The 22,221-nt window shown below is 39.5% G+C and overlaps 3 protein-coding genes across 6 annotated transcripts in view; 1 reads left to right on the top strand and 2 right to left on the bottom strand.

Annotated features, from left to right (window-relative positions):
- Positions 1-96: 96 nt before the first annotated feature.
- prelid3b (PRELI domain containing 3) lies at positions 97-6,786 on the bottom strand. 2 transcript variants are annotated; one of them, XM_034584942.1, is made up of 7 exons: positions 6,631-6,786; positions 4,799-4,967; positions 3,602-3,691; positions 2,928-2,998; positions 2,512-2,614; positions 1,985-2,140; positions 97-1,874 (listed from the first exon to the last, which is right to left on the bottom strand). In XM_034584942.1, exons 1-6 carry the CDS (start codon positions 6,660-6,662, stop codon positions 2,027-2,029), a joined length of 579 nt encoding a protein of 192 aa, XP_034440833.1. In that variant the 5' UTR covers positions 6,663-6,786; the 3' UTR covers positions 97-1,874; positions 1,985-2,026. The 2 variants fall into 2 exon arrangements, with proteins under 2 accessions (XP_034440833.1, XP_034440832.1); XM_034584941.1 differs by having other exon boundaries at positions 97-2,140.
- A 2,025-nt stretch (positions 6,787-8,811) lies between these two features.
- Positions 8,812-12,332, bottom strand: tubb1 (tubulin, beta 1 class VI). Of its 3 annotated transcripts, none has more exons than XM_034584936.1 (5): positions 12,208-12,332; positions 11,232-11,340; positions 10,907-11,017; positions 9,270-10,471; positions 8,812-9,125 (listed from the first exon to the last, which is right to left on the bottom strand). In XM_034584936.1, exons 1-4 carry the CDS (start codon positions 12,262-12,264, stop codon positions 9,366-9,368), a joined length of 1,383 nt encoding a protein of 460 aa, XP_034440827.1. In that variant the 5' UTR covers positions 12,265-12,332; the 3' UTR covers positions 8,812-9,125; positions 9,270-9,365. The 3 variants fall into 3 exon arrangements, with proteins under 3 accessions (XP_034440827.1, XP_034440826.1, XP_034440825.1); XM_034584935.1 differs by having other exon boundaries at positions 8,812-9,148; positions 9,297-10,471; XM_034584934.1 differs by having other exon boundaries at positions 8,812-9,153; positions 9,303-10,471.
- A 4,843-nt stretch (positions 12,333-17,175) lies between these two features.
- LOC117761010 (guanine nucleotide-binding protein G(s) subunit alpha-like) overlaps positions 17,176-22,221 on the top strand; it is a 28,213-nt gene continuing 23,167 nt past the window's right edge. The window contains exons 1-2 of the mRNA XM_034584546.1: positions 17,176-18,829; positions 21,031-21,103. Coding sequence (XP_034440437.1) covers positions 18,691-18,829; positions 21,031-21,103 — 212 coding nt within the window. The 5' untranslated portion in view covers positions 17,176-18,690. The remainder of the gene's footprint in view (positions 18,830-21,030; positions 21,104-22,221) is intronic.

Raw genomic sequence — 22,221 nt, 5'->3', positions numbered from 1 at the left:
TAGATGGTTAGATGGATAAAAGGATGGACAGATAGATAGAAGGATGGATAGATCAAAAATACATATAAATCTACTAAAACAAAGGATTGGCACTGGTAGTAATTCAAATAACTTTATTTAAACCATTCTTTTCACATGTTTCTTTTCCTGCTTGAAAATTAAATAGAGCAACAATATATTAACTTTGGCCCGGACCTTTAACGAGGTAGGACTTGACCTTCATTTCCTCAATGACATTACATGGAATCAATTGTAACCCAGGATGAAGTTGGAGGTCTGGCATTTTTAGTGTTTAGACTCTGATGATACATAGAGACAACATAGCTTCATACCCGTTCGTTGACAATGACTTTTGGAATGCATACATTCAAAGCGCGTCTCTTGACCAAACCTAACAAGGGCGATCAAGCTACGATTTTGGCAGAATCATATGCACTGGACATTTTTCACACAGGCCTCTTTGCTACTTGAAAAATAAAATGACAACAGAAAAATACACACTCAATGTTAAATACTGAACGCAACTTCAAAAACAGGGCATTTAACTTTCCGAATACATTCAGTAGCCAACAGCAACCAAGTCTGTTTTATTACCTGTACCTAATTTGACAAGCTCCTAGCAAAGTTCTATAGTAAAAATAAAATATTTTCATTATATTGCCCCATTCTGTAGATGGTGAGAACTTTTCTTTTTCACAGGCACCCAGACAAGATGCTTAAATTAATTATATCACATTTCTCAGTGGTCATTCCAAACCGCAACTGATTCCTTCGAAAAGGAAAACTGTTACCCTAAATAAATATTCCTGTCACAGTATATATATACATATGAAACGTAAGTCTCAACCTTCTGTCATACGAAGACAAACCTTTTCAAATGCACAGTGTAACCACATTTGATCTGTCAAACAGAAATACCAAATATTCATAAATGATCAGCTCCCTCAGCATGTGTAGCAGCTTCTCTTTGTTAAAATTCCTCATTTTGTAAGTGCAAATAAGAGTCACTGCAAAGGTCTCAGCCTTCACACTGAATGGACATGCTGAGGGAACTCAGGTCAAACTGAGGAACAATATCGATGTGCTTCAGTAAAACATGATTTTACTGTTACGCTTGTTTGTACGGAAGCTTTTAGGAGGGTTTTGTACATAAAGTCATCCAAAACATAAATATGGCGAGTACCTTGATCCCTTCATTCCTCTTAAATACTGTTAATATAACACATCATATCAAAATACAGTTGATATTCAGGCCTTGGTAAACGTGCCTGGTACAGTGTCTTGTTATTACTGAGGTCCCGCAAGAAAACATTGTTGAACTGATGGCCACAAATTAACCTGACTCTGAAACACTTCATCAACATCTCGCTGTCAATGGCTGAGAATAACACAATGTTTGTTCTGACACCTGAAGCCGCTTCCAAGAACCCTTGACACGCACTGCACTTGACACCCCAACATTGTTTTCGGCGAAGGATTCCCCAACATCACTTCTCTAACAGTTTATTGCACCACAATTGTGTTTCTTCCAACTCTGTTGTTGTAAATACAGAGTTCACGCCACTGGCACGACTTCCCGGTATTCTGGGGCCTTTGGCAGGTGGAAACAAAGCCAGCAATGTTTCTTGTTTTTGCAGCGATGTGTCTCCTTTGGCACTTTTCACATGTTTTCAGTCCATCCAAAGCCTCTGACGCATCTCTGTCGACGCTAGATGTTTCCGAACACACAGATCATATGTTGTTAAAACTTATCCCTGAGTGCATCGCCCACGCCTCTCCCCAAGTCTCTCATCACCACGGTCCTGCCAAGTGGCATCTCCGGAAAAAACCTTCCCAAAATCCCTTCATGATGCAGCGTGCTGGTAAACGCATATCTAGTGTAGAAAGTATAATATATACTAAATGGAGGAATTAAATAATACAAAAGTAACCGGAGCAACATAACAGCACCAGGGCATCACAAAGGGAGAATGGTTGTACTGGCATGCAGTTTCACTCAGACTCCGTTGGAAAACAGAGGCAGGTGTCATTTCTCAGTCACGGCAGCGGCCATTGGCGTGCGTATCACACGTGCTGTTGCTGCCAGCTCCTCAATTTCTGCATTCAGTCGCCTGATGACCCACTCCATGGCTTCGCGGCCCTGACAAAGAGCAAATGTAAACCATTAGTCAACAGGAGGAGACAATTGGAGAATAACATGAAGCTGGATAAAAGGAAACGATTTCAGAAAGAGCAGTGTTTGTCGACTTTGGGGTCAGGAACCTTTCAAGGCTTCCAAAGATAAATTTGAGGGGTCACAGGCTGATTAAAAGTGATAAAGGTGTCAGTGTTCTTCATTTTAAGTGATTATTACAATAGGGCAGGAATATGATCAATTATGACCTGACTCAACAAATGATTGTGCAGGACCTGAAGAATTGTTGTTTAACACACTTTGAGGAACTACCTGGAAAAAGGCCTAACAAATGTAAACAGGTCCCACTCAACATACAGTTTTATGAGGTCACTCACCTTTCCAGCATTCGCTGACATGGTGCTGGCCATGACTCCCTCCAAGTAACTGCTGAGACTGACACCTTTCACAGAGATGATGGCCTCCTGAGTCAGTATTGTTCTAAAGAAGAAGGGTTCTTTTTAATTTTCATTCATTTATTCAAACTTTATTTTAACTTGGAAATACACACAGGTAGAGACAAACATTTTTAAAGTGGCCGAGTACAACAACAAAAAAATCAAGCATCTGACATACAGAAAAGAAAATTTGATAAAATGACAAGAAATGGTGAAAAAAATAAATTAAGCCTTTAAAATTTAAAGCAAAGCAATCATGGTCAAAAGTGACCTTTAACAACCTCACAGGTCTGAGTGTGAAAGAAACTTACGATTTATCACCATAATACTAAAAGTTCTTAACAGTAAAAACTTACTTCTCTGAATCCTCAGGATGTGGTTTGTACGTTAACTTCTCATCCACAGAAATCATGTTTGTGAAGGTGATCTACGGAGGAAATATAAGAAAACATAAATTAGACATTATGTCCTGTCTCATATCACAGGCCACAGTTGGAACTGTCAGACATGTTCATTGTTAAGAGGTGAGCTGTCAGCCTGTGGAACAAGCAGGACTTCATTCCAAAAAACACCTCAAGTTTAATGTTTGTGTTCAGACAGGTGAAAGTCACGAAAGGTGGATCTAGATGCATTGTGGGTGTTTGGGGTTGACAAATCCAAAATAGAACATGTTTTGTAGACAACTGAAAGGGTCTGATTATGTAGTTCAAAAATGTCCATCTTTAGTAATTGCATCTTGCTGTAACGCTGAGAAGTAATAAAATGACAATCTATTTTTTTCCTGCTAATGTTATGTTGTGTATTAGTATCCTATTTCAGCTGCTTAGACATCAATAATATAGTAGAGTAAAGTAGCAAAGTGTATTTGATGTCTAGTAGAATATGCCTGGGTGAGATGAAGACTGTTTAAATGCACCCATGACCTTCATTCATATTTACATTCAAGCATATTGAGGTCACACTCTTTACAATGAATAAAAGTCTCAACATTAAGCCAAACAAAGGGGATCGTTTTTTAATAAATACTCACGTTTGTGGACTTAAGTTCAAAACTTTTTTCTTTGGGATCCACAACCGAGTGCTCCTGAATATATGTGGATGTCCGTGAGTTGCCAATGATCTGAAAACAAACACAGAGAAAGTGCTACTTACTGAAAATAAGCATTTTTTACTGATGAAATCATACTTTCACTTAATCGTTTATCATCTATTGACCTGATTTACCAGACTTCACATTAAAAATATTCCTTATATCTTTAGTGGAAGCACACCATAACCAGCTGTATTCCATGAAAGTAAATCTGAACTTGTCTTTGCTGAATAAATTCCAAAACTATTTATATTTAATTCATATTTATATTACATCTGAGCTAAATTTATTGGTCAATGTTTTTTATTTGTCTTTGGCTAAAAGTACAGACGTCACAGGATGTTGTCTTCATCCAGTTTTACGTACGCACGCACACACACACACACACACCAAGGCTCAGGGGTGATTTGCTTTGGCACAATCTGATTAAGGGTTATGTTAATATGCTATCAATCACTGGGACAGTCGGTGTTGCAGTCTGTCCTTGAAATGAATAGGGGGTTATTCACAGAAAGCAAAGGTCAATGCTAGAGAACAGCCCCTGATTGGAGAATGTTTATATAAGATAAAGTGAAAAGATATTATCCTCAATCATCACTGTGGTCAGACAGTGGAAGAAAAGTGAAGATGCTACTACATGTTGCAGAAAAAGAGCCCCAGTGACTCCTCTGCCTTGTAGTGACCTCTACTTTTAACCGAGCTGACACAAGGATGGAAAGTTACATCACACGCCGTCATGGGGTAAACCTCTGCAATGACAAAAATGGCACTACCATGTCCTGCACAACACGAGCTGTGGCAAAAAGCCATGAACTCGTGGAGGCTCCAGTCAGCGCCCATGATACCGACAGACAGAAATAGCCCCGCGGGTTGAGGTCAAGCTCAGTGGATGGAAAGCATTAACCTACCTATGAATCTGACTGAGGCTGTAACTGGATTCTCGTGTGGCGTTGAGTCGTCTGACTTTCAAAGTCAATTCAAGCCGGTTTATCTTGAGCACAAGCCGACATGTCAGGTCATGTGTTACTCCACTCAGAGTCACATGTCTACATCTTAAGTTGCTACAGCAAGTTAGTAACTATAAAGCCAGACTACTGACCGGTTCTCATTTTTTATGTAAATGGGTTTGACACTCACAGATTTCACTATAGATGGAAGGCCCCACTCTGTGCAGAGCAGTCGTTTACTGTGGAGGCGTCCCTGTTTGTCGATGTCTCTGTCCAGAACATCCACGCCGATCACACTGGGATTCATGGGGTTGGGATACTTCTGCATAGCAGCCTTGGTCACTGTCTCCCAAGGATGGCTGTTGAAGGGAAGCCAAAAAACAGAAACGAATGTAACACTGCAACACAAATTCATACCAATGACCACACAGACTTTATATGGTTCGCTACATTTGTAAGATTTAATTATTTTATATTTACAATTTCAAGGAAAGCTACTAAAATACTGTACTTGGAAGTAGAGGTATTCTTCACTGCATTGCATTGATCTGACAGTTATTGTAGTTACTTTCCACAGTAAGATATTACATATAAAATATATACTGAGTTTATGATGCCTTACTGTGAATTAAACTATCCAAAGGTATATAAAATAGTTCAAATTAGCTCCAACTTGACCATCCACGACAGTTATGAATCAATGGTAATAAAGGATTTACATAATAACATTCCACTTACACTGACAATTTTTAGCATGGTGTAATTTAGCTTTTAAAACTTAGATACACCTTCCTAATAATGTTGAAGTAACATTTTCAATACAAAACTTTCTCTCATGACGAGAGTATGAATTGATTCTTTAAGTAAAAAATAAAAGTTAAACAACTTTCTCACATTCAAACTTCTCAAATGATAGAATTTACTGATTATAATTATCATGCATCAAAACAAAGTGAATATCTTTTGGATTTGGCTCTGTTGGTCAGTGAAACAAGACATTGGCAGACACCACCTTGGATTACGCTACGTGACTGTCATATTTTTGACATTTCATACAGCAAACGATTACTCAAAAAAAGGGAATCGACAGAGAAATCGAGATATAGAAAGAAATGTTAGTCGCTGTGCTAAATGCCACATTGTAACTCAGGTAAGGAATAAAGACTACCTCCACCACACCACTGCATCATGATGGTGGATCATAAATCAGAGATTGAGATGACGGATCGTGATCGTGTTGGCAACTGATAATGGACTATGATTGCAACACAACTGCTTGACATACAATACGCCTGCTCACATATTCTACCAAAAATAACTTTTAATTCATACAAACAGTTTCTTCTAATCAACATTGCAAATACTGTTATTATGCTGATGTTCTTAAGGCAGCATCTATTGCCTTTCTGTAGGTCTTGGGAGAGGGATCCCTCACATGTGGCTCTCTCTGAGGTTTCCAAGTTTTAAGTTCTAAGTTCTAAGACGTGGCACCTTATCAAGCCCTATGAGACCCCATGACCATGGGCTTTACAAATAAAATATGATTGATTGGTTTGATTGAATTAACGCATGTGAGAGCACATACTGAAAAATCAAAAATTGTCATAATGTTTCGATTATTATTACGATAAATAAATAAATACGATATAAAAACGTTATTCAGTCGAACGTAGTGGTGGATGGTTGCCAGGGTGACGCGTCGGCGTTGCTCATTGACGCAGTCAGATACGACAAGATGTGGAGGAAAGGTTGCGCGCTGGACAGACTGGTTACGCAATATTTCATCCTGCATGGACTCTTTCTATTCACATTTATTTCGTTAATCGCGTGGAAATTTATAAATATACGCTAATGCTCTTTGTGCGTCAGTTCATACGACGAGATATTCATGTAAAAACGATGGGTTTCAAACCCGTGGTGGCGACGCTGTTAACCGGATTAAAGCCGGAGCTGTAGGTGACAGTGAACCTGTGACAACCAGGCTGATCTAACACCAGTGACCCGGGTTAACCGAACACTCACTTGAAGATGTGCTCCGAGGTCCAGATCTTCATGGCTGTAGCGGGGTGAGGGGAGCTTCCGGGCCCGGAGAAGTCTCGTGGATGAGCCGGTAGGACCAGGCGCTGACACCGAGTGAAGCTCCGCGGGTCTCCGCCTCCCGCTGTACCGGAGCGGCCACGTGACCGTCGGTGTGCGACGCACTTCCGGGGGAGGCTTCCATTCATGCTGGTCAAGTTCAATGACTCTGCAGGCGTGAGAGTGAGAAATAGATCATTTAGAATAATGCCCCAGAACCGATGAGCGACGCAAACGGAGTCGGAGAATCACATGATTATTGTTTAACGTGAAGTTAAAGCGCATTTTCTGTTCAGCTATGGAACTGGAGCTAAAAGGGCTGTAGTCTATGTAACCTCTGATGTTACACAATTCAGCTGAGTGAAGGTTGAGAGTTGTCCTGTGCAACCTTGGAGGAATGACCTGACTGATCACTGCTGCAAAATCACCACATATGTTTATTTTCTATTATTTGTTTTTTACTTAGGTTGTTCCATTTGATACTACTTTATAATATAGCTATTTTTACCCCCCACATTGTTGAAGCTTTAGTCACAAGCAATGTTCCTTATTATTATAAGAATGATAATGCAAAAATATATTTAACAAATAAACTATGATGTATTATATATTCAACTACACATCAATCACCTTTATAAAGTAATTAAAAGGTCCCCTTACCCTTAACTACTGCAACATTTAAGTGATGTTCACATTATTGCATCAATAACATATTATTCCGGGCTAAAGGGTAAAATGAGAAAGGAACATTTTGGTACTTGAAGTATCATATTTCATCCTTTTACTGGAGGTAAAACTAATTTAGAACTTGCATTTCTTCACAGTTGTATTTGCCCTTTTATATTAAAACATCCGATTGTTTCTTCATTTTTATGCCTCAGTTATGGAGACAGCTGTGGCTGCAGGCATCATGTTTTCAGTTTTCTGGTACGTCTTATTCTCACAATCACAAATGTCTGAAACAGTGAAGTGAGATTATTTTATATCCAAAAGGTCAAAGGTCAGTATAATGTGAAGAAAATTCTATACTGCCTGGGTTAACACTTTTAAGGAGAGATTATAATTTATATCATTATAGTCTTGATGATTTTCAAGATATTGTCTAGTTTAACAGTTCTAATATTAGGGGTCTAGAGCCCTATAAAGGGATGTGAGACAGATCTGAAAGGTTATGAGACGATTTACACAAGAATAAAGTAGGTGACAAAAATGTTTCTTAAATTGTTTTTACAGATTTAGAATCTTCTTATAATCTGTAATTTTTTGTATTTGTTCTCGTGAATTATAATAATATAATTTTATTTCTTCAGGATTCAAAACAATTATTTGAATGACATAAGGAAAATGATCACCACTCTGTGGTTGAACAGTCCTGTAATGAGAAAGTGCATATTGTTTAATATCTAATGTTGTCATAGGGTTGACAAGTCAAAACGTTTGGGAGCCACTGGTCGTGTGAATGCTTTTTTAAATGAGTGCTTGTTTTCTTATCTGTGTCAATGCTGTTCAACAGGCACCACCAGTCCTTCCTGAGCTTAGCATGACTCTACATAATCATTTATGGTTCTTCATTACACTCGACATCAGCAATCAGACAGAAGTGTCTTTCTGGATCACATGAAATAAGATTTGTTAAAATGCATGTTTATGGAGTTTATTTGCTATAACTGCACTTGCCTGACTTGAGCAGAAGTGGTGTCTCCTTCATGTTTAGTTAGATATTAACTTCACCTAAAATTGATATTCTTTCTTTTCTATCTTGGAACTTGAAGCAGTTTGCTCCCTGTGATGCAACACTGTCACATGTGGGCTAAATGCAGTATTATCTTCTTTACCCCGTCTCACCTCATAGAGTACATAAGTCTGTTCGACTTTATTACAGTGTTGCAGGGACATGTCCACGTCCCCTGTGCTTATCTCAGAGTGCAGAGACGCTGACCAAGTTATGTGTAATCTCAATGTACCAGACTTGTACCAGTGGAAGGAAACTGTGTGACAGCCAAGAACAGTACCACTGTCACTGTGCTGTCAGAGCACTGTCCATCACTGCACAGTTAGTCATTTTAAAATGATAAGACAACATTGTGTTGTACTAAATGTACTCTTATTTGTTAGAAATCATCATTCTTTGGTTTTGCTGTTTTTAATTACTATCATAATCATGTACACATCAACACTCAATGCAACATTTACTGTAAGTCAGGAAAAAAATGACAAACATCACATACATTTTTTTGGAAGTAGATTATATAGCGGCGTGATAACATAACATTTTACATACACACATGCAACAATGTTCATGTTTTACAAATATTTTCTATAAAACAAAAGATTATCCTCAAAAACAATTGTACAACCATACAAACATTTGAAAAATACATAAAAGATGATAAGCACTATAATGTGAATATGTCCAAGCACATTTCAGCAAATAAAGGCCATCTAAACCAACCAACTAACCAACCAACCCATCAAACAACCAGCCAACCAACCAGCCAACCAACCAACCAACCAACCCACAAACCAACCCACAAACCAACCAAACAACGCACTAACCAATCAACCGACCAACCAACCAACTGACCAACCAACCAACCAACCAACCAACCAACCATCAATAAAACATAAATAGTCAATTTTCAGACAATACAATTTTTCACATCCTTGCATCAGAGTGTTTTCTATACATCTACAGTTCCTTTGACTGTTTCCGTCACTTTTGATGATGATGAGGGTCCCTCCTCCTCTTCACATTCTGCTTCTGAATCTTGATCTGCAGTGGCATCTTGATACTGCTGGTACTCTGACACCAGGTCGTTGAGGTTCATCTCTGCCTCAGTGAACTCCATCTCATCCATACCTTCCCCCGTGTACCAGTGAAGAAAGGCTTTCCGTTTGAACATCAAGGAGAACTGCTCGCCCACACGGCGGAATATCTCCTGAATGGCAGTGTTATTGCCAATGAAGGTGGAAGCCATTTTGAGGCCTCGGGGTGGGATGTCACACACGGCAACCTTGACATTATGTGGGATCCAGTCCACAAAATAGTTGCTGTTTTTCTGCTGGATTGCAAGCATTTGTTCATCTACCTCTTTGGTGGACATTTTACCACGGAAGATACCTGCAACTGTAAGGTAGCGCCCTCGCCTTGGGTCGCATGCCACCATCATGTTGCGGGCATCAAACATTTGGTGCGTGAGCTCAGTCACCGAGACGGCTCTGTACTGTTGGCTGCCACGGGCCGTCAGGGGAGCAAAGCCTGGCATGAAGAAGTGGAGGCGAGGGAAAGGCACCATGTTGACAGCCAGTTTCCTCAGGTCTGCGTTGAGCTGCCCGGGGAATCTCAGGGAGGTCGTGACCCCGCTCATGGTCAAAGAGACCAGGTGGTTGAGGTCCCCGTAAGTCGGTGTGGTCAGTTTCAGCGTACGGAAACAGATGTCGTAGAGGGCCTCGTTGTCGAGGCAGAAGGTCTCGTCTGTGTTCTCCAGGAGTTGGTGGACCGACAGGGTAGCATTGTACGGCTCCACCACCGTGTCAGAGACTTTAGGGGACGGCATGACGCTGAAGGTGTTCATGATGCGGTCAGGGTACTCCTCTCGGATCTTGTTGATGATGAGGGTTCCCATGCCGGAGCCGGTACCCCCCCCTAATGAGTGAACCAGCTGGAAGCCCTGCAGGCAATCGCAGCTTTCGCTCTCATTCCTCACTCTGTCAATCACCTGCTCCACCAGTTCCGCTCCCTCTGTGTAGTGGCCCTTCGCCCAGTTATTGCCGGCTCCTGAGTTTCCTGTAACACGAAAAAAACAAAAGTTGTGACACTTATTTACAGATTGAACACTGAGACTCATATCATGTGGAATGAGCTCCCCATTGACATCCGGACATCAGAAAGTTTACACATCTTCCGCCGCAAACTAAAAACACACCTCTTCCGACGATACCTTGAATAACATTTTTAAAACTAACAATTTAGTGGCACTTAAAATGGCACTTACTTATAGCACTTTGTAGTTTTGCTTTTTTGAAGAAATTGTACTTTCTCTATTCTTGTTGTTCTGGGTTTGTACCCTCATGGTTGAATGCATTTATTGTAAGTCACTTTGGATAAAAGCGTCAGCTAAATGTAATGTATAAAAGCAAAAAGCAAAAAGCAAAAAGCAAAAAGCAAAAAGCAAAACAAAAACCAAGATTTTCTCACTGACTATTTAGATATTGGTCTCACCATGGATGAAATTGTCTGGCCTAAACAGGGCCCCGATGCGGCTTCCCCTCACACTGTCCATGGTGCCGGGCTCTAGGTCCACAAGCAGGGCTCTGGGTACATATTTTCCACCTGGAGCAACAATGGAGAATTTTATCGATTTAGCCAGAAATGAGACGTAAAATTTGTGTCCCGGGGTTAAAGTTTAAAAACATGAAAAAAATAGTAATAGTTGTAGTTGCACCATAGTAGTTAGTAAATTGTGCATAAAATAAGGAAGAAATTATAAACTGTAAAATGAGTTGTTATATATATACATATACACATATATATCTTTTTTCTTTACCTTGTGCCTCACTGAAGTAGACATTGGCCCGCTCCAGCTGGAGGCTGCTGTCTCCCACATAGTTGCCTGTTGCATTGAGCCCATGTTCTTCACTGATCACTTCCCAAAACTATAGAAGCAAAGTCACAGATACAATAGTATTACATTGATAGTAATGCAAATATTGTGTTTTTAAAACATATCACAAACATGTTGCCTGTAGAAAAACCTTTTAAAGTTCAGATGTTTAAAGAGATTAAATATTTTCCCAATGTGTCCAAGGTTTGAAACAATTAAATTAATATGCAGATACAGTTTAAATCTCATGTGTGTCTTCTACTTTTGAACACTTTTTGACTGTTATTCTTGAATCTTTACATCACTTCATATTTTTAAATGCAGTTTTATGGAAATATGAATTTACTTCTCCATTCAGAGTAGAACTGACAAATAAACATGTTAAAATGCCTCCCAGTTTATACATCACTGAGTTGTAACACAGCTTCTCATGTGACTCCTCACAATCTTGTGCTGATAGTTTAAAAATCCCTGATGGGTTTAATTAAATTATATTAAACCTAAATGGAATGATATTTCATTCAATTGCCGATGTGCTACTTTAGCTTTAGCTGTACTATCTTGTAGTTCCTGTCTCATTTTTTGTGGTAGCCATGATAAAAAATGTCCCACCCATGCCAGTCTGGCTTTGGCCCTTATCTTTTCCCTGAACGCTTGACAGGGAACACCCAGTATCACTCACAACGGCTGTTGGCAACATGCAAAGGACCAGTACATGTCAAAATATTGCTCATAATCAAACTTTAATGTAATGATATGTAATGATGTCACTTAAATACATTCACTGTTGCAAATTACATTTAATTTCCCTTTATACAGTGACTTCAGTCATTTTAGCAGGTATGGTGTTAGCAGTTTATATTCCACTACTACTTAAAAATATTCTAATAATAAAAGAAAAGAAATGTTTCTCTGTTACCTTGGAGCCGATCTGGTTTCCACATTGTCCGATTTGCAGATGCACAATTTCACGCATGATGCTTGGGGTACAGTACAAAGAGCAGGGGTCTCTGACAGGATACAGCCCAAGACCGCCCTTTTATACAGTACCAGAAATGATGTCATCAGTGAGTCACTGCAGCCACTATTTGACGCAGGGGCCCATAATATGATGCCCTGGTTTGGCACAAGCTACTTGGTTGTACTTTTGAATCAATAGCCCGTAGCTTGAGATCCTCAGAGCAGGCCCCTCAAGGCTGAAGTGATGGTGACGGGGCCTTTACTGTCAGGGCCCCAAGCATCTGGAACAGTTCACCTGAGGAACTCAGATTTGATACAGGACTGTCTGTTTTTTAATTATCACTCAAAACTTACTTTTACCAAATGACTTTTATAATGATGTTTGCTTGTGTCTATAAAAATATATTTCTTTAAATTTTGCATTACTTTTAAATGTTTCAAATTTAAATGATGCTTTGTTACTTTGGTATTTTGTCTTTTCATATTAAATGATATCTTGAACAGGTTTTTAAATCCTCAGAGTGAAATTGTTTCAAAATCTGCAATGTGGCAATTTTCTACCTTTATCACAGCAGGATATTTATAGCATTGTATAATATACATACTTCATTAGACTTGTAATAAAATAATCAGTATTTCTATCTTAGCTCTTTATGCAGTGGCATAAAATTGCCCTAAAATGGACAGTTGTTTGGACGTTCTGTTTGAGGGATGCTACCACCTAGAGGCCTAACAGAGCCATAACATGATGTAGCTGAATCTTAGAATATCTACAGGTGGTCGATTTCATTTGTAAATTTTAACATGTCCTTGTGTTAGCATTTATTGAAAGGGATTAAATATGTCTATAGATGAACTAATTAAAATTGTACGATAATCACATTGATGAGCATAATGGCCCTTTAGGCTTACGTACAGGATCGTCACATTAAGGTTCATTGTATATTTTACAAGGTTTTAAAAATAAGAATGTAATTGAACCTTATTTTATAGCAGCTGCTGTTACTAAAGAGTTGTTATTTGACACTGTGATTCAGTGATTTATACTTTTCACACCATCAAGTTTCCTGGGTTCACATGTTTTCCAAGTCTTTGCAGGTTTAGGTTCCTTAGGTCAGTATCACACATAATTTGCCTTTGTTCATGTGAATATGTTGCAACAATTCTTCACAGCAGTTAATCTGATGACCACATATATAAAAGTAAGATATGATTTTGATTAGGTATGATTTTGTTTTGGTAGGAAAGACACTCAAACAGGATAAATAAGTACATTTAACTGTCTGTATGAATTTTAGGTCTATATCTTCTGTCTGTGTGTATTTAAAGCATAATGTATTTAATTATTTAATGTCATTTGAAGTTCACAAGGCCAATAGATAAAGATAATACTGTATTACTGTGCCTGACAAAGAAATCCAACACTAAGGACAGTATCATGATTATAAGTACAGACATGTACAACCCTCTGAAACAGGAGCAAGACGTCCAGACTGAAAGAGACACAAAACAACACAAACTGCAAACAACATATTGTTTTCCTTTTGTGTCTAAGTGTAGAACCTGATACTTAAAACGTCTTTTTGTGGTTTGTAACCTTTTATTTTTAGAAGCTCTACACATATTTGTATCCCATTTAAGACTTGTTATTTTAATTGTGCCTTTTTGTCATTGTTTTGTTTCCCTTTGTTGTTGGTTTGCATCTCTGTGGTCATTCTGTGGTTTTGTGCTTCTTTGTTGTAGTTGTGTATCTCTTTATAATTGTTTTATGTGTCTTTGCAGTTACTTGATTGACTTTGTAACAACTAATGTCAACAGTCACTTCAAACAGATACTCAGGCCATTCAGAGATAAATCTATGGTTATCAAATAAAAACCTTATACTGAAAACTCTCTCCCATTAACGCTACAGTGAAATGCTTTATAGGTTTATAGGTATGGGCCTATTTTTCACTACCAACTTCTTTGATAGTTTCCAAGACATTTCATAAAAGCTCATGTGTTCACAGGTAAACCAGTGAAACTATTTTACGAGTTTACCAGATACTGAGGCCTTCAGGAAAGAAGACAAACTTTCTGTGCTGAGCAGATGAGGGTTTAATAGTTTAAGTTTATTGTTTGTGGAAGATTTTATTATCATTTATTACAACAAACTTGCTTCTTGGATTTAACAGATTTCTGACTTTACTCCTTCAGGTGTCTGTTGAGGTTCATTTGACAGCCACAGTAGCATTTAGTTGTCATTGATGACCTTTGTGTGTTTTGCCCTGAGCTTCTTTCCCGTGTCTTTTGAAGTGTGGAGGGAGGTGTTTGTGTGCACGCATTTGTGTGTGTGTGTGCATGTGCACATAGGTGTTTGCTAGTCCATACAGTACATGCATCTGTGACTGTATGATTTGTGATGCACACAGTTTGCATGCTTACATGTTAAAGGTAAAGGAGGAAAAGCCACAGAGACTTTACAAGGGAAAAACTATATTCAGATCATAAATGGGTTAAACTGACAGGAGATCTGGATTTTATTCAAAGTGGTGCATGTTTATTTAATAATAGACTTGAGTTCATGGAAACTTTTCAGTCAATTAAACCTAAATATTACAATCCACAATATGAATACTGTGTGTTATACATGAAGCCAAAGATTTGTGGCACTGAAACTCTCCCAAGGTTCATCTCTTCCCAACCAAATATATTGTTGAGGTTACACATTGAACAATATGTAATATGTTAATATTGTGTTCTTATTATTACAAAAACAATTACATAGAAAACAAAAAAGGCAATACAAAATCTAAAATCATAACACAACATCTACAGTTCAATGAATCACAACTTATCAAGAAATAAGTTCTGTCTAAAATATAAGTTTTAAAACTAGATCTTGACAAAGTCTCTACAAGACAAAGTTACAAGGGGTCATGGTTTAAATTGTACTTTATGAATTCAAATTCCTAAGAAATTTAAATGTATCATGTAGAAATTAAAGAGTGTAAATCTGAGACTTTTTGTGGTCCCTGGGAATCTACAGCTCCTGGGCAGCTGAACATGAGGATTATAATTCAATTCAACTCAATTGTATTTGTATAGCACCAAATCATAATTTACATTATCTCAAGGCACCTTACATAGAAGGTCGAGACCTTCAAAAGTTATAGAGAAACTTTGGCGTCTGAGAGAAAAAGCTCCCTCATTAACTGGAAGAAACCTCAAGCAGGTTTGATGGGTGAGTTACTTTTTTAAATGACAACAAGCCCACAGCTATAAGACTTCACTGATCAATACATCTGATTATTGTTCAAGATATTTTTCAATAAATTAAAACTGTTGTTGTGTCTGATTTCAACTCTCACACAGTAAACTATGTACAAGCTGAGATATCCTATTCAACCTGAACCTGTCCTACTACCTGTCTTAGTACTTGCATTCCTCCAGTTAACTGTATATGACGATACTCAGTTTTATTGTACATATTTACAGATATTTTCTATAACTTATTTTGTAGGTTTTCAGTGTTATTGATTAAGGCCTTCTGGGTGTACTGGTTGATTATCACGTTGCTTCAAAGAGGGCGCCTCTCCCCTTCTGTACCTCTGCTTCATGACGCTCCGGGCAATCATGTGATTCGTCCCTGCGTCAAGCGACAACGAGGAGAGAACCGGAAACACCCTCAGCTCAACTTCAAACTAAAAGCATCACATTTCCCCTTGCATTCATGAATGCAAAGATGCTGATTGTTTGTGGAGTTACCTCTTCAATTTGAGTCATCTGACATAATTTCTTTCTATCCATAGTCATATATTCTAAAAGTGTAATGTAATGTTAGGTGGCAGTGAGGTTTTGTCTTGTTTGGTTAAACAACACAAACCACACATTAATCTCAAATAGTACTTCATTAATATCATCTGCGATAACCATAAATATTTAGGTTTATAAATGATAAAATGGTACTCATAGTATGCATATATCACAATTCTTTCATAAAAATAAAGATCTTGTGTTTGGAGCTTTGACATTTGAATGTTTTTCAGGAGTTGGGGTGAGTTTTTAATTGAAAATGACTTTATTTATAATTGTATAAAATGCAATAAATTGATTGAAGATTTAACCAACTGTTCCAGCTGTGCACCCAGATCCGGTGGAGGATTTCCGAGGACATTTAAGCTAAAACATGGTAAATGACATCAAGTCGAATGTAAATGTCAGGGCTTAGGGACACTTGGATGACACCACAGGAGCAGTATGGAGGCATTTAATGTTGTTTTTTTTACGTTTGAAGAAGTCGTGACCAGCACTTCAATTGTATTAGATTTGGCTGCAGCACTGTTTACCCCTGAAACTCCAAAAGTGTTTTATGGACTCAAATACTTCACATCGAAAGTCAAGACCTCAAAAATTATAGAGAAACACAACAGTTCCCACAATGAGCAAGCACTTTGTGACCTTGGAGAGAAAAACTCCCTCATTAACTGGAAGAAACCTCTAGCAGAACCAGATTCAATGTGGGCGACCGTCTACCTCGACCGGTTGGGGTGAGCGGAAAAAAAATAGGGAGGAGAGGAGAGATGGGTGGGAAAGAGGGGAGAGAGGAGAGAGCGATTTGGGGGGGGGGGGGGGGGGGGGGGGGAGATAGATAGATAGAAAGTATTGCATGTTACTTATTATTACTTACAGATGCCTATTTTTGACTCTTGCTACTGTAATATTTTCCCATAGGGTGACTAATAAAGGATTATCTTATTTTACGTCAAACTAGCAACCATATGTGTGTGTGTGTGAGCGAGAGAGAGAGAGAGAGAGAGAGAGAGAGAGAGAGAGAGAGAGAGAGAGAGAGAGAGAGAGAGAGAAAGAGAGAGAGAGAGAGAGAGAGAGGGCGTTACATTGTGAAAGTTCAAACCGGAAACCGAATTTGTCGTCCCGGAAAACTTGACCAGCGTTCTTCGTTCCCAGGGTTCCGTGAGAGCCGTTTGCCCCACCCCACCTCCTCAGCGCTATCTATCTCAATGTACGATTCTCAGAGAAAAACGGGGGCAACAATAATTCAGAGCGAAGCGGCGAGCGAGCGTCTGTGGTTTCCCCGGGCGGTTGATCGGAGCGGACGCGGCCTCTCGGCGGTGCGAAGATGAGCGTGTCGCCGCCGGACCAGTGATTGAAAACACCGCGGTACGTCCATGTATCATGCACATGTAGCCGTAATCTGCCACACGGATTCAAAGGGAATACAAAAAGCCGAGAGACTTGACAGCGAGCTGTACCTGCGCCAAACGGGGGAATAGCGGCGGATTTTCCACGAAGATCACCTGGATTTTTTTTTTTGGCGTTTTATTCAAGGACGTCCAGCTGCCAGGAGAGAAAGACCCGCCTGAGCTCGTCCGGAGAAGCTTCCCCGATGTGGAGGAGAAATACAAATTAACGTTACGGAGAGAAAAAGGACGGAGAAGGGGCCTTTTTTTGTGGGTCTGGTCAAACCCTCCGAACAGGCGAGCACTAGCATCTGTTGACGGGGGGAGGAAATCATTTTGACATCGGCTAAAAACAGGATATTATTGATAAGGTTGCAAACAACCTACCCCCCCACCACCCTAAAAAAGAAAAAAGGTGTATAATGTGCGGGATTGGCGTTAGAGAAAGAAGCCCCGGTGTAGCCTGATGATTCACATGCCGTCATTTTAAGAGGAAATATTTATTTTTTATTTTCCCCCTATTTGTCCTTTGATGTGCTTTGATCGGCACCGATTGAAAAAAATCCCGTACAAATAACAACCTAAAAAAAATTCTATATCTAAAGGAACAAATAGAAAAGGTGGAGGAAAAATAGCGCTTGGGTTGTGAGTGGAAATGAATGGCAGTGTGAGGAATCTGCTGAAGATGGGCACAGGAGGAGACATTTGCTGAGAAAACTATAAAAGCGTAGAAATAAATAGATTTTTAAAAAAAATTAGAAAAAGCCAGCGTTTGGGTTGAAAGGAAACGGGGACCGCCGACCTTCATTCATGTGCATCGCCAGGCTGGAAATTTCACATCCACTCTCATATCAGTGTTGATGACTTCATTGCGGATTTACAGTGAAAAACACAGGAATCAAGCGTCTGTGAGGGCGGCATCGTTGCTCTGCTCATCTCTGACTGATCTCTGGTTGATTAATTGCCAGTAAATAGCCACATCCATCCATCCATCCATACATACTGTGCCAAACGCCTGCTGGGGCCCCCACCGTCTCCTACCTACTAACAGGTTTACATCTGTCTCGTCTGCATCTGGCAACATAAATGTCACCCATTTTGAGCCAGGTGTTCCTCTGCTGGGCCAGTCTAGGAATTTAGGATCCATTGATTTTTTCCCCCCTTCTTCCTCTGATCAACACCCTCACCCTCCCTTCCGGCACCCACCCACCCACCCAACCACCCTGCCTCCCCCCTGAACCTGTCACTGGGTTTTTGGGAAGATGGGCTGTCTTGGCAATAGTAAGACCGAAGACCAACGAAATGAGGAGAAGGCACAGAGGGAAGCCAACAAAAAGATAGAGAAGCAGCTCCAAAAAGACAAACAGATATACCGGGCGACTCACCGGCTACTACTACTAGGTAGGTTTTGTGCAATTTCATCGTGTGTGTGTGTGTGTGTGTGTGTGTGTGTGTGTGTGTGTGTGTGTGTGTGTGTGTGTGTGTGTGTGTGTGTGTGTGTGTGTGTGTGTGTGTGTGTGTGTGTGTGTGTGTGTTCATTTTAGGCCAGAAGGTCCATTTACTGCTGAATTGCTGCACCCACAAAAATAACACAAATCTATTATCACTTGTTTATCCACATGTTATCGCCACTGTTACAGATCGTAATCATGATTAAAAACAAATGTTGAATGAAAACTTCCTCGGCCTTTAACAGCGAAGCAACAACAAATGATGCAACGACGTGAAGTCACTACACCAACTGGTTCACACAGCGTCTCGAAGCAGGACGGCTGGAAATCAGGCCTGTCTCCTTGCGTTCATGGGTTATTATGGAGCGTGGTTACAGAACATGTGAGAGATGGTGGACAGGCAGATGCAGACAGACTCACAGGCACCATGCAGAGGCTGGGAGGCCACCGATAGGCGTTTCACATTGTTGTTTCTCTGTCTCCACACATGCAAACTGCAGAAATTGGGATGTGTTGTGTTTGCGGGAGCGGTTCAGATGCCGGATGCCTTCACCTTGAGTCATTCAGGCTTATAGACTTCATGTTTGATGCTGTATTTTAAGTCTCACCTTTTGCATAATCCTCTCCACACCAGCCACTCTTGAAATGGATATTCTCTCATCAATCTTTGAAACCGCTGCTATTTTTTTGAAATTCACAATGCTCTTTTGTAGCTTCATCATTGAGGCCCCTCGTTTCACGCTATAACATGAACCTGCTAAAACCGGGTATTCTACAAAGCCTCCTGGAGTACGGAGTGCAAATTAGGATTACTATTAGGATTACTAGCTTCCCTTGAATGACTGTCCCATTCATTCTAATCTGAAATTGATCCTAGATTCGAGCACTCACGCTCAGATTGTAAATAGCAGGCCTGCAGCCGAGCTAGCTCCTAGTATTTGGGTTAGGATGTAGTTATGGCCTGGCTCCTTTTCATTTTCAGAGTGCTCAGAATTAAGACTTTTTTCTTTCACCCAAAACATATTTCCTGGATCCTCAGTAAGAGCTTACGTCGTCTTCCAGTAAGACCGATTCTTTGTCTTCTCATCCGTGATGCCGTGCGTTCTACAGATCAATCTGTATTTCAGACAATGTGCCAACAAGTACAGCATGTGTTCAAGTGCATTCTGCCTCCTACCTAAAGAAGCAACTATTATTCCCAAAACACACTAAGTTTTAAAAATAAGCCCAAATAAATACTACAATGTAAAAGTAGCATTTCATTTCCGGTATGCAAAAAAAAATATTGTATATAAGGTAATATCAGATATATCTAGGGGATATAGTTTCTGGTGTTTTTGCACCAGTTTCTGTTTCTGGTTTCTGGTGTCTTCGCTTATCGTAAGATAATGGACAATTTTACCACTTTTATATGAAAACAGTTATTTAATGAAACCATCTCATAAGTTCAGAGGGGGAACGTCTCTTTGGTGGAACTGCAGATAATTCATAAACATCTGAAACTAGACACAGCTTTTTTTTGTAAGATGTCACAAGCCATTGAGTTTGGAAACTGTGTTTTAATCTGTATCGTAGAAGTATCATGATATTTATGTATAAAATCTTAATCGGAAATTAACTAGTAAGTGCATCTGTTGAATAAATGAAGTGAAGTAAACATCACAATTTCCTTCTTAAATGCAGTGAAGAAGTATTATAAGTAAACACAGTACCTGAGTAAATATACATGGTTATGTTCCACCACAGATAAGAACAATCGAGCCACAGCCGGTGCTTTGATTGCCTCATTTCTCGTCGTCCTTTCTCGGCCCCAGCAGTGTTGCTTTTGTTTAACATGGATCACCGTGAAGGGACGGGGAGTTTAGGTGCGGGACAGTGTGGGTGCTGCTGTTTCAGTCAGGACCTCCGTAGTTAGAAACAAAGCCCTGACGGGTGAAATCTGAAGCATCACGTTTGTCGCTCTCTTCCACTAAGTCATCTTCTTTCCTGATCTTCCATCAAAGCAGCTTCTCCTCCGAAGTTCAGAGTGTCCAGTGTCATGTTTCTGACCATTATCCACAGGTTCCACATGGATTTTTCGTATGGTGTTTTTGAGTTTTACAGTTGTAAACCTTTTTTGTCTTATCTGTCTGTCCTTTTTTCTGCTTTCAGGGGCCGGTGAATCCGGGAAAAGCACGATAGTCAAACAGATGCGAATACTGCATGTCAATGGCTTCAATGCAGAGTAAGTGTCAGTCACACGCCGGATCTCCACACAGCCACAGCACATGTGATTCTCTTAACAGACACATTTTGACAGGATCAGATATGAAAATCTTTGTCGACCCAACACCTCGATGATGATGTGGTGGTGTTGTGGGAAGAATTATTTGTGCATTTAGATTTTTAGAGATGCTGAACCTCAGCAGGTCCCTGTGCACTTCCCTCAGCTGCACGAGTGAAAGCAGTTAGGGGGGAAGTTCATTGTCAACGATGTGGAACTTTAGTGAACAAAATCATCAGGAAACAACCTCAACAAACACAGTGATTTTCAGAAGTTATAAACTCAGGAAAATATTATCATCATGCAAATAATCAAGATGCAAGATTTAGTTTGTACAAAATACAGCTGATACAATTTGTTGCCAATAAATGAAAATGAATCAGCAAATATTCTGACAAACAATTTTATATTATTACATGTTTTTTTTAGGCTGACATTTTTATATTTTGTGTTTCCATCTTCTCACATATGAAGTTGGTGTTTCATATTTATTGAGTTGATATAGTAAATTTTGGGTTTTGGACTGTTGGTTGGACAAACTGAAGCATATGATGAACCAGTTTGTTTCGGTACCAGTTGCTCTTGCGAATTAAGTGTTTCTCTTAATGGAGCACATCACCTTTAAGGATAATAGAGCAGCTTCTGGAGGTGGTTTTAGTTGTTCTGTTCAAACACAAAGCAGACAATATGTATTCCTGTGTCCTTTGACATTACAATGTCAATTAGCAGCTGTCGTCCTTCAGTCAGGAAGTAGAGAAATTATATTTCTCCTACTTTTCTGAGTTGATATGTAATCAAACTGAGTACTAATATGAAAACTCATTTTGTATTCTGAGAGATTTCTTGGATGAAACTGATTTCCATGCCAGTATATATATATATTTATATATATAAATAAATTAAAAAAATTGTTGGCATGTAAGGGGTGGACTCCTGTTACTGTATTAAACCGTCCACTATCACTATGGTCTGAGGAAGAGGATGGAGTCAAATGTAATGGGAAGATTGTAATGTTTTGGAGTAAATACTCAAAGTTGCGTGACGCAAGAAGAATGCTTTATCTGTTTCAGGTTTTATGG

Source organism: Hippoglossus hippoglossus, chromosome 5 (genome assembly GCF_009819705.1).
Source record: "Hippoglossus hippoglossus isolate fHipHip1 chromosome 5, fHipHip1.pri, whole genome shotgun sequence".
NCBI lineage: Eukaryota > Metazoa > Chordata > Actinopteri > Pleuronectiformes > Pleuronectidae > Hippoglossus > Hippoglossus hippoglossus.
The sequence above is the reverse complement of the archived record's forward strand: the minus strand, read 5'-3'. Positions and strand labels throughout refer to the sequence as shown.

Bases quoted from the DNA above. Each gene is read 5' to 3' on its own strand.
- prelid3b (XM_034584941.1), bottom strand. From the start codon at position 6,662: ATGAAGATCTGGACCTCGGAGCACATCTTCAA. The intron at 3,692-4,798 runs GTGAGTGTCAAA...GTTTGTTTTCAG, and splicing joins TTCCATCTATAGTGAAATCT to ATCATTGGCAACTCACGGAC. The intron at 2,615-2,927 runs GTAAGTTTTTAC...CTTCTTCTTTAG, and splicing joins CATCCTGAGGATTCAGAGAA to AACAATACTGACTCAGGAGG.
- tubb1 (XM_034584936.1), bottom strand. From the start codon at position 12,264: ATGCGTGAAATTGTGCATCTGCAAATCGGACAATGTGGAAACCAGATC. The intron at 11,018-11,231 runs GTAAAGAAAAAA...TTGTTGCTCCAG, and splicing joins CTACTTCAGTGAGGCACAAG to GTGGAAAATATGTACCCAGA. The intron at 10,472-10,906 runs GTGAGACCAATA...TTCGTGTTACAG, and splicing joins GCCAGACAATTTCATCCATG to GAAACTCAGGAGCCGGCAAT.